Source organism: Scophthalmus maximus, chromosome 9 (genome assembly GCF_022379125.1).
Source record: "Scophthalmus maximus strain ysfricsl-2021 chromosome 9, ASM2237912v1, whole genome shotgun sequence".
Lineage (NCBI taxonomy): Eukaryota > Metazoa > Chordata > Actinopteri > Pleuronectiformes > Scophthalmidae > Scophthalmus > Scophthalmus maximus.
Genome location: NC_061523.1, coordinates 23686152 through 23696483, shown reverse-complemented (window position 1 = coordinate 23696483; position 10332 = coordinate 23686152). Strand labels below are relative to the sequence as shown.

At 38.7% G+C, this 10332-nt stretch overlaps 2 protein-coding genes across 2 annotated transcripts; both read right to left on the bottom strand.

Moving 5' to 3' along the window:
• Positions 1 to 326: 326 nt before the first annotated feature.
• On the bottom strand, positions 327 to 3440 carry LOC118320014 (microfibril-associated glycoprotein 4). The gene is made up of 6 exons (XM_035650795.2): positions 3336 to 3440; positions 2396 to 2542; positions 1846 to 1884; positions 1638 to 1734; positions 1370 to 1537; positions 327 to 699 (listed from the first exon to the last, which is right to left on the bottom strand). The coding sequence occupies exons 1-6, from the start codon at positions 3339 to 3341 to the stop codon at positions 449 to 451; spliced, it is 708 nt and encodes a 235-aa protein (XP_035506688.2). The 5' UTR covers positions 3342 to 3440; the 3' UTR covers positions 327 to 448.
• Positions 3441 to 5090: 1650 nt separating this feature from the next.
• LOC118320008 (microfibril-associated glycoprotein 4-like) lies at positions 5091 to 8209 on the bottom strand. Its single transcript, XM_035650788.2, has 6 exons — positions 8098 to 8209; positions 7159 to 7305; positions 6609 to 6647; positions 6401 to 6497; positions 6133 to 6300; positions 5091 to 5463 (listed from the first exon to the last, which is right to left on the bottom strand). Exons 1-6 carry the CDS (start codon positions 8101 to 8103, stop codon positions 5207 to 5209), a joined length of 714 nt encoding a protein of 237 aa, XP_035506681.2. The 5' UTR covers positions 8104 to 8209; the 3' UTR covers positions 5091 to 5206.
• Between the last annotated feature and the right edge of the window lie 2123 nt (positions 8210 to 10332).

Sequence of the window (10332 nt, the reverse complement as noted above, 5' to 3'; positions counted from 1 at the left end):
TGGTACATTTCCTGGTCTATGAATTCCTTTGGCGTGACAACCTTTTTTTGGGGACTCATTAATCTCTCAAACACCTCAGCATTTCTCCTACTGGTTCATTTCATCCGTGTGCTGCTTTTCAAATGGACGAAAGGAGCTTGTGTGATTGGTCACAACAGAAACTGACCCAACTGGATCCCAACCAATATTGATTCTGTATGTTCACCCTCTGTTCCACCACACTGACTTTGAGCTGCAGCAGACTACAACAAAATCTGCAGTATTTAGTTGTTTTCTTGACCTGGTGGATTTGTGTTAGTTAGCTTTAAGGAAAACAAAGGTCATTGTGAAATTGCATTACATTTTTATTTGTATAGTGTACTACACATGATTAATGAAGGAGAAATAAATTACAAGAGAGAGATCAACACCTGATCGTCTCTAATACGTTGGTCCTGGACAGTTATTGTTAAGCAGGACGGACCTTCATGCTCATGGACTTCAGAGAATAGTCATGACCCTTCCAATGAAGCCACGACATTCCAACAGCAAAGAGTGAGTTATCCGCCCCCCAACGATAAACCCCGGTAGGGTTTGTCTCATGACATGCAGTGTACCAGAACGCCCCCAGGAACTTCCTGGCACAGTGTTCCGGCCAGGTGTCCTGGTCTCTGTCCAAGGTGGAGAACTTCATACCGTTGTGTGACGACATTGCGTCTCCTACAGAAACACAAACAAAAACCATGACCATGAACTATTGAACGTCAGCGGCAGTTTTCACAACCTGCAGTGACCAACAGGTTCATCTTTGATCCCCTAACCCTAACCCAAGACAAACATTTAAAACTAATATTTTTATATTAGTTTTTCAGCAAGAAACAATTCAATCCAGACAGCAGAAAAGCACATCGTTTCAAAAACCGACAATTCAGCATCTCACCCCGTTCCCAACTAGCGCAAAGCAGTTTGTGCCAAAATATATGAAAACGTCATTGCATTCAGACAGTCAAAAAATTAATAATTAAATAAATATAAGGATCAAATGTATTATTTAAACACACAGGTACATGATCTAAATATACCACATTTCATTTTGTTTAAATAGTTAAATATGAATAAATATGTATGTACATAAGTAAACAGGAGTACACCAGTTCCCCCCCAAACAAATGATATGTTATGTGGAAGGGCAAGGAAAAACATTTAAACAATTTTCACAGATGAGACAATAAGACCAGATCATTTCACTCAAAACAAGGAGTCTGTTAATCTACAGGTGACAACGGCAGAGACGTGACAGAAAACCAGAGGACGGACAGAGACGGAAGACGTACGACACACAAGCACAGCACGTCTGAGTTTTTTAATGACTAAATGACAACTCGCTCACCTGCGTCTCCAGCCTTGAATCCCGACACGGAGAGGTTAAATCCTTCACACTCTGAACCGACGGAGAAGGTGGAGTAGAGAGCGAACCGTTTATTTCCCTCAAAGTCCTCCATGTTCACCAGCAGCTCATGTTTTCTCTCTCCTGTCAGGTAGTGGAGGTTGTCGAGACCTGCAATTGTGATTATCAGTCATCAGCAATCATTTCTTGATTTACACGTCCAAGTTTAATGTTTGTCCTTTATTAGCAGAGAGTTTCACCGCGGCCTCACCGAGCCAGTGCTCTCCAGAAGCTTCACCGAATCCTATCTTGTACTGATCCCAAGGCCTGTAGAAGTTCACTGTGCCGTCCATCCTTCTGTGAAACGCCTGGGGGGCATGAAGTCTGACAGCTCACGTTTCCACTAATGTACCTTCATTTTTTAACACAACACAACCAATGTGACTGGATGAAAGTGACAGTGTCTGTTAAAGACTCACCGTCCAGCCTCCGCCCTCTGATTCCATGTCACAGTAAACCTACACACAAGCACATTCACACTTCAGCTGGGTTCAATGTGTATATCATGTCCTGACGTATGAGGCTGTGGGAACTGTTTTATTTTATTTACATTGGTGGAAATCTCCTGTGATATCACACATCAGATATTCATGCACTGTAAAAACAAGAACTTGAATTTACACACCAAACAGAGCAAAAATATCTAGCGACATTATAAAGTTTACAACTCAAAACTTTCTAAACTCAAATCAAATCATCAAATTTGTATGGGGAATAATTTGACGCTAGTTAATCCTGTGTATGTGTTGAGGTGAAAGAAAATCAGTGTCTTGGACAGTTAGGATTTATTGGCTTTTGCCTTTAGTTTGACCTTTGTCATGTGTTCGTTGCCACTGACCAATCAGACCACAGAGCTTTTCCTCCTCTGTAAACATGGAGAATGGATAAAGGACTGATGGTGGACACCTCTGGTCACATAGCCAGCCATGATCAAAAGACGTCCTGTTTCCCAGAGAGAGTGAAATGTACCTTGACACCAGACCTGTCTCCAGCCGGGAAGATGGTGTACACGCCATTGACGGCATGCGAGTTTATTGTCTGGACTTCACGGCAGTCCTGCGGCTGTTTGCTGCTGATCAACACTGGAGCCCAGAGTAGCAGGATGACTGATATCACCTGCAACAGAGGAGATCAGGTGTTATTCTGACTTTTTCTTCTACATTTTAAAACATCTCTCAAAATGTTGGCCTCTAGTTTCAAGGGGGGTTTCTGTCAGGTCTCGAGGGTCTGATCTACAATAATAGTCATTAACATTAACACTGAAAAGGTCGGGACGTCAGAGGCCAATGTAAAGTCTTCTTCAAAGTTGGTTGAATGAAGTCGTGTTGAAATATATTTAAATAACGTTCAGATATGATAAAGTTAAATTAAGTTCTGTTATAATAAAATTAAGTAAGGTTCTGTAAAAAATAAATCCAAATAACGCATTGTATAATAAAGTTCTGTAATAATGAAGTTAAATCAAGTTCTGTTGTAATTAAGTTAAACAAGTTCTGTTATAATAAAGTTAAATAAAGTTCTGTCATAGTTAAGTTTAATAAAGTTATTTTATTATAAATCTAAATAAAGGTATTTTATTATAAAGTTTAATAAAGTTTTGTTGTAATAAATTTAAATAAAGTTCAGATATAATGAAGTTTAGTAAAGTTCTGTTGTTATTAAGTTAAATAAAGTTCTGTTATAATTAAGTTCTGTTATAATTTAGTTAAATTAAGTTTTAAAAAGTTAAATAACGGTCTGTTGTAATTAAGTTAAATAAAGTTCAGACATAATAAATTCAAATAAAGTTCAGATATAATAAAGTTAAATTAAGTTCAGTCATAATAAAATTAAGCAAAGTTCTCTTATAATAAATCTAAATAAATTAAGAGAACATCTTCTGGCTTCTGTAAAATATCAGTTCACCTACCCTCATCTTCTGATTTCTGTGGAAACTTTGTGTCGATCCTCTGAAAGTACAATCATACAGATATAAAGTCACATGGGACAGAGGATAATTTGACCTGGTCTGTAAGCTCAGCAGAGACATTTGATTGGAAGAAATGACTTTCCCACAAAACTGAATTGGACCAATCGCAGTTGAAAGCAGAGCTGCAGCTGAATAGTGGGATTGTTCAATAGTTCAATGGGTTTTCAGAGACATGTTAAAAAAGAAATAGACAATATTATTAATGTCACAAAAGTTTAAACAACAAACCAACAAAAGAAAAAATCTATTTTCTTCTCACTATTTTCTCTATAAAAACACTTCAAAATGTATATTAAATAAACACTGATAACAAGATGAAATATATGAATACAACAACATGCCCTGGGTTTGATGGACAGGTGAGTCTCGGCTGGATTAGTAACTGTTTAACTTTCACCGTCACTGATCAAAGAAACAGGTTTGTCCAGTCTCATGTGGAGAACCGGGACTCAACAGCTCTGATAGAAAAATAGCTTAATATAATTAACGGAATACTGTTGTAGGAATTTCGAGATCCTATGAATTCTTCATGTATTTTTTCGTACTATTCTCTAGTCTACATTAGCTGTTTCCATGAATGTTAAGCAAATTTTAAGCAAACTTTTGAAAGTTCAGAAAAAAGGAATTTGAAGTACATGCGTTTCCATCAACGCTTTTGGATTGAATAAACTAGAGCATTTTGGTCAGAAGATGGCGCTATAGGCTGCGTTCACCTACTGTACCATAAGTGTTTAAGCTAGCAGCTAATTCTGCTTTGAGTTAATAGCTAATTGCGGTCTTTAAGCTAACAGCTCATTCTGCTAAGAGTTAACAGCTAATTCTGTTATTTAAGCTAACACCTAATTTTGCTTGACTTAACAGCTAATTCTGGTCTTTAAACTAACAGCTAATTCTGCTCCTTAAGCTAACAGCTAATTCTGTTATGGGCTAACACCTGATTCTCAACTCAGCAAGGCAACACTGCGTTTGATCTCTCCATAAATAATAATTAAAAGGTAGGAAGCAAAACAAAGTACACTTAATATAAAACACAAATATTACTGTGTGACTGCGTGTCTGGTTTAACGCTCTGGTAGCAGATCACCAGATCGTAGTCAACTGTTATGGTGCGTTGCAAGAGGACACGTGAGGACACATCAGGCCACTTCAGCTTCAGTATTTATTCTGGACGCACAGCAGATAATGAATGTACACCAGGGTTCAAACGTCCACCAGACGAGTTGAAACCAGTTACACAAAGTCACTTTTACAGTGGCCAAACAAACAAAGTTTTTTTGTTGACTTTGGAACATTAGTGACCTTGTGTTTTGTTTACTTAGCCAGTCAAATTCTGGTGGTTTCAGAGCTACTCTACAATGACAGCAGAGAAGGCTGCTCACGTTACAATAGCTAAATCACAATATTAGTTAATTTCGACATCCTGTAAAATTATGCTAGCTTGTTCATAGCAATCAGCTGAAGGCTGATCCAATTTTGTATGGGTCCAGGTCCAGGCTTTGGAATAAGAGACTGGTACGGGTCTGGCTCAGTCTGGTTGTTACAAAAGCTGACCCAAATGGATCCCAACCATTCTGTATGTTCACCGTCTGTTCCACTTTGAGCTGCAGCCGACTACAACAAAATCTGCAGAATTTAGTTGTTTCATTGACCTGGTGGATTTGTGTTAGTTAGCTTTAAGGAAAACAAAGGTCATTGTGAAATTGCATTACATTTTTATTTGTATAGTGTACTACACATGATTAATGAAGGAGAAAGAAATCACAAGAGAGAGATCAACACCTGATCGTCTCTAATACGTTGGTCCTGGACAATTATTGTTGAGCAGGACGGACCTTCATGCTCATTGACTTCAGAGAATAGTCATGACCCTTCCAATGAAGCCACGACATTCCAACAGCAAAGAGTGAGTTATCCGCCCCCCAACGATAAACCCCGGTAGGGTTTGTCTCATGACATGCAGCGTACCAGAACGCCCCCAGGAACTTCCTGGCACAGTGTTCCGGCCAGGTGTCCTGGTCTCTGTCCAAGGTGGAGAACTTCATACCGTTGTTTGACGACATTGCGTCTCCTACAGAAACACAAACAAAAACCATGACCATGAACTATTGAACGTCAGCGGCAGTTTTCACAACCTGCAGTGACCAACAGGTTCATCTTTGATCCCCTAACCCTAACCCAAGACAAACATTTAAAACTAATATTTTATATTAGTTTTTCAGCAAGAAACAATTCAATCCAGACAGCAGAAAAGCACATCGTTTTAAAAACCGACAATTCAGCATCTCACCCCGTTCCCAACTAGCGCGAAGCAGTTTGTGCCAAAATATATGAAAACGTCATTGCATTCAGACAGTCAAAAAATTAATAATTAAATAAATATAAGGATCAAATGTATTATTTAAACACACAGGTACATGATCTAAATATACCACATTTCATTTTGTTTAAATAGTTAAATATGAATAAATATGTATGTACATAAGTAAACAGGAGTACACCAGTTCCCCCCCAAACAAATGATATGTTATGTGGAAGGGCAAGGAAAAACATTTAAACAATTTTCACAGATGAGACAATAAGACCAGATCATTTCACTCAAAACAAGGAGTCTGTTAATCTACAGGTGACAACGGCAGAGACGTGAAAGAAAACCAGAGGACGGACAGAGACGGAAGACGTGCGACACACAAGCACAGCACGTCTGAGTTTTTAAATGACTAAATGACAACTCGCTCACCTGCGTCTCCAGCCTTGAATCCCGACACGGAGAGGTTAAATCCTTCACACTCTGAACCGACGGAGAAGGTGGAGTAGAGAGCGAACCGTTTATTTCCCTCAAAGTCCTCCATGTTCACCAGCAGCTCGTGTTTTCTCTCTCCTGTCAGGTAGTGGAGGTTGTCGAGACCTGCAATTGTGATTATCAGTCATCAGCAATCATTTCTTGATTTACACGTCCAAGTTTAATGTTTGTCCTTTATTAGCAGAGAGTTTCACCGCGGCCTCACCGAGCCAGTGCTCTCCAGAAGCTTCACCGAATCCTATCTTGTACTGATCCCAAGGCCTGTAGAAGTTCACTGTGCCGTCCATCCTTCTGTGAAACGCCTGGGGGGCATGAAGTCTGACAGCTCACGTTTCCACTAATGTACCTTCATTTTTTAACACAACACAACCAATGTGACTGGATGAAAGTGACAGTGTCTGTTAAAGACTCACCGTCCAGCCTCCGCCCTCTGATTCCATGTCACAGTAAACCTACACACAAGCACATTCACACTTCAGCTGGGTTCAATGTGTATATCATGTCCTGACGTATGAGGCTGTGGGAACTGTTTTATTTTATTTACATTGGTGGAAATCTCCTGTGATATCACACATCAGATATTCATGCACTGTAAAAACAAGAACTAGAATTTACACACCAAACTGAGCAAAAATATCTAGCGACATTATGAAGTTTACAACTCAAAACTTTCTAAACTCAAATCAAATCATCAAATTTGTATGGGGAATAATTTGACGCTAGTTAATCCTGTGTATGTGTTGAGGTGAAAGAAAATCAGTGTCTTGGACAGTTAGGATTTATTGGCTTTAGCCTTTAGTTTGACCTTTTTCATGTGTTCGTTGCCACTGACCAATCAGACCACAGAGCTTTTCCTCCTCTGTAAACATGGAGAATGGATAAAGGACTGATGGTGGACACCTCTGGTCCCATAGCCAGCCATGATCAATAGACGTCCTGTTTCCCAGAGAGAGTGAAATGTACCTTGACACCAGACCTGTCTCCAGCCGGGAAGATGGTGTACACGCCATTGACGGCATGCGAGTTTATTGTCTGGACTTCACGGCAGTCCTGCGGCTGTTTGCCGCTGATCAACACTGGAGCCCAGAGTAGCAGGATGACTGATATCACCTGCAACAGAGGAGATCAGGTGTTATTCTGACGTTTTCTTCTACATTTTAAAAGATCTCTCAAAATGTTGGCCTCTAGTTTCAAGGGGGGTTTCTGTCAGGTCTCGAGGGTCTGATCTACAATAATAGTCATTAACATTAACACTGAAAAGGTCGGGACGTCAGAGGCCAATGTAAAGTCTTCTTCAAAGTTGGTTCAATGAAGTTGTGTTTAAACATATTTAAATAACGTTCAGATATGATAAAGTTAAATTAAGTTCTGTTATAATAAAATTAAGTAAAGTTCTGTAAAAAATAAATCTAAATAACGTATTGTATAATAAAGTTCTGTAACAATGAAGTTAAATAAAGTTCTGTTGTAATTAAGTTAAACAAGTTCTGTTATAATAAAGTTAAATAAAGTTCTGTCCTAGTTAAGTTTACCAAATTATGTTATAATAAATCTAAATAAAGGTATTTTATAATAAAGTTTAATAAAGTTTTGTTGTAATAAATTTAAATAAAGTTCAGATATAATGAAGTTTAGTATAGTTCTGTTTATATTAAGTTAAATAATGTTCTGTTATAATTAAGTTCTGTTATAATTTAGTTAAATTAAGTTTTAAAAAGTTAAATAACGGTCTGTTGTAATTAAGTTAAATAAAGTTCAGATATAATAAATTCAAATAAAGTTCAGATATAATAAAGTTAAATTAAGTTCAGTCATAATAAAATTAAGCAAAGTTCTCTTATAATAAATCTAAATAAATTAAGAGAACTTCTTCTGGCTTCTGTAAAATATCAGTTCACCTACCCTCATCTTCTGATTCCTGTGGAAACTTTGTGTCGATCCTCTGAAAGTACAATCATACAGATATAAAGTCACATGGGACAGAGGATAATTTGACCTGGTCTGTAAGCTCAGCAGAGACAGTTGATTGGAAGAAATGACTTTCCCACAAAACTGAATTGGACCAATCGCAGTTGAAAGCAGAGCTGCAGCTGAATAGTGGGATTGTTCAATAGTTCAATGGGTTTTCAGAGAATTGTTGAAAAAGAAATAGACATTATTATTAATGTCACAAAAGTTTAAACAACAAACCAACAAAAGAAAAAATCTATTTTCTTCTCATTATTTTCTCTATAAAAACACTTCAAAATGTATATTAAATAAACACTTATAACAAGATGAAATATATGAATACAACAACATGCCCTGGGTTTGATGGACAGGTGAGTCTCGGCTGGATTAGTGACTGTTTAATTTTCACCGTCACTGATCAAAAAACCAGATTTGTCTAGTCTCATGTGGAGAACCGGGACTCAACAGCTCTGATAGAAAAATAGCTTAATATAATTAACTGAATACTGTTGTAGGAATTTCTAGATCCTATGAATTCTTCATATATTTTTTCTTACTATTCTCTGGTCTACATTAGCTATGTCTCCATGAATGTTAAGCAAATTTTAAGCAAACTTTTGAAAGTTCAGAAAAAAGGAATTTGAAGTTCATGCGTTTCCATCAACGCTTTTGGATTGAATAAACTAGAGCATTTTGGTCAGAAGATGGCGCTATAGGCTGCGTTCACCTACTGTACCATAAGTGTTTAAGCTAGCAGCTAATTCTGCTTTGAGTTAATAGCTAATTGCAGTCTTTAAGCTAACAGCTCATTCTGCTAAGAGTTAACAGCTAATTCTGTTATTTAAGCTAACACCTAATTTTGCTTGACTTAACAGCTAATTCTGGTCTTTAAACTAACAGCTAATTCTGCTCCTTAAGCTAACAGCTAATTCTGTTATGGGCTAACACCTGATTCTCAACTCGGCAAGGCAACACTGCGTTTGATCTGTCCATAAATAATAATTAAACGGTAGGAATGAAAACAAAGTACACTTAATATAACACAAATATTACTGTGTGACTGCGTGTCTGGTTAAACGCTCTGGTAACAGATCACCAGATCGTAGTCAACTGCTACTATGCGTTGCAAAAGGACACGTGAGGACACATCAGGCCACTTCAGCTTCAGTATTTATTGTGGACGCACAGCAGATAATGAATGTACACCAGGGTTCAAACGTCCACCAGACGAGTTGAAACCAGTTACACAAAGTCACGTTTACAGTGGACAAACAAACAAAGTTTTTTTGTTGACTTTGGAACATTAGTGACCTTGTGTTTTGTTTCCTTACCCAGTCAGATTCTGGTGGTTACAGATCTACTCTGCAAGACAGCAGAGAAGGCTGCTCACGTTACAATAGCTAAATCACAATATTAGTTAATTTCGACATCCTGTAAAATTATGCTAGCTTGTTCATAGCTATCAGCTGAAGGCTGATCCAATTTTGTATGGGTCCAGGTCCAGGCTTTAGAATAAGAGACTGGTACGGGTCTGGCTCAGTCTGGTTGTTACAAAAGCTGACCCAAATGGATCCCAACCATTCTGTATGTTCACCCTCTGTTCCACTTTGAGCTGCAGCCGACTACAACAAAATCTGCAGAATTTAGTTGTTACATTGACCTGGTGGATTTGTGTTAGTTAGCTTTAAGGAAAAAGCTAACTAGAGGCGTGATTGGGAAGAACGGCCTCCCTGATCGGAACCCAAGTGGTTGTTTGTTATTAGACTTCTGTGCTAGCCATGGCTTGTCTATAATGAACACCATGTTCGAACATAAGGATGCTCATAAGTGTACATGGTACCAGAGCACCCTAGGCCAAAGGTCGATGATCGATTTTGTGATCGTTTCATCTGATCTGAGGCCGCATGTTTTGGACACTCGGGTGAAGAGAGGGGCGGAGCTGTCAACTGATCATCATCTGGTGGTGAGTTGGATCCGGGGGTGGGGGAAGACTCTGGATAGACCTGGTAAGCCCAAACGTGTAGTGCGGGTGAACTGGGAACGTCTGGAGGAGGCCCCCATCCAGGAGATTTTCAACTCACACCTCCGGCGGAGCTTTTCTGGCATTCCTGTGGAGGTTGGGGGCATTGAACCCGAGTGGGAAATGTTCAAAGCTTCCATTGCTGAAGCTGCGGCGGTGAGCTGTGG

What these genes read in the sequence shown, in the direction of transcription:
- LOC118320008 (XM_035650788.2), bottom strand. An exon ending in CAGAGGGCGGAGGCTGGACG is followed by an intron (nt 6,498 to 6,608) that starts GTGAGTCTTTAA and finishes CATGCCCCCCAG; the next exon opens with GCGTTTCACAGAAGGATGGA. An exon ending in ATTCAAGGCTGGAGACGCAG is followed by an intron (nt 5,464 to 6,132) that starts GTGAGCGAGTTG and finishes GTGTTTCTGTAG; the next exon opens with GAGACGCAATGTCGTCAAAC.
- LOC118320014 (XM_035650795.2), bottom strand. An exon ending in CAGAGGGCGGAGGCTGGACG is followed by an intron (nt 1,735 to 1,845) that starts GTGAGTCTTTAA and finishes CATGCCCCCCAG; the next exon opens with GCGTTTCACAGAAGGATGGA. An exon ending in ATTCAAGGCTGGAGACGCAG is followed by an intron (nt 700 to 1,369) that starts GTGAGCGAGTTG and finishes GTGTTTCTGTAG; the next exon opens with GAGACGCAATGTCGTCACAC.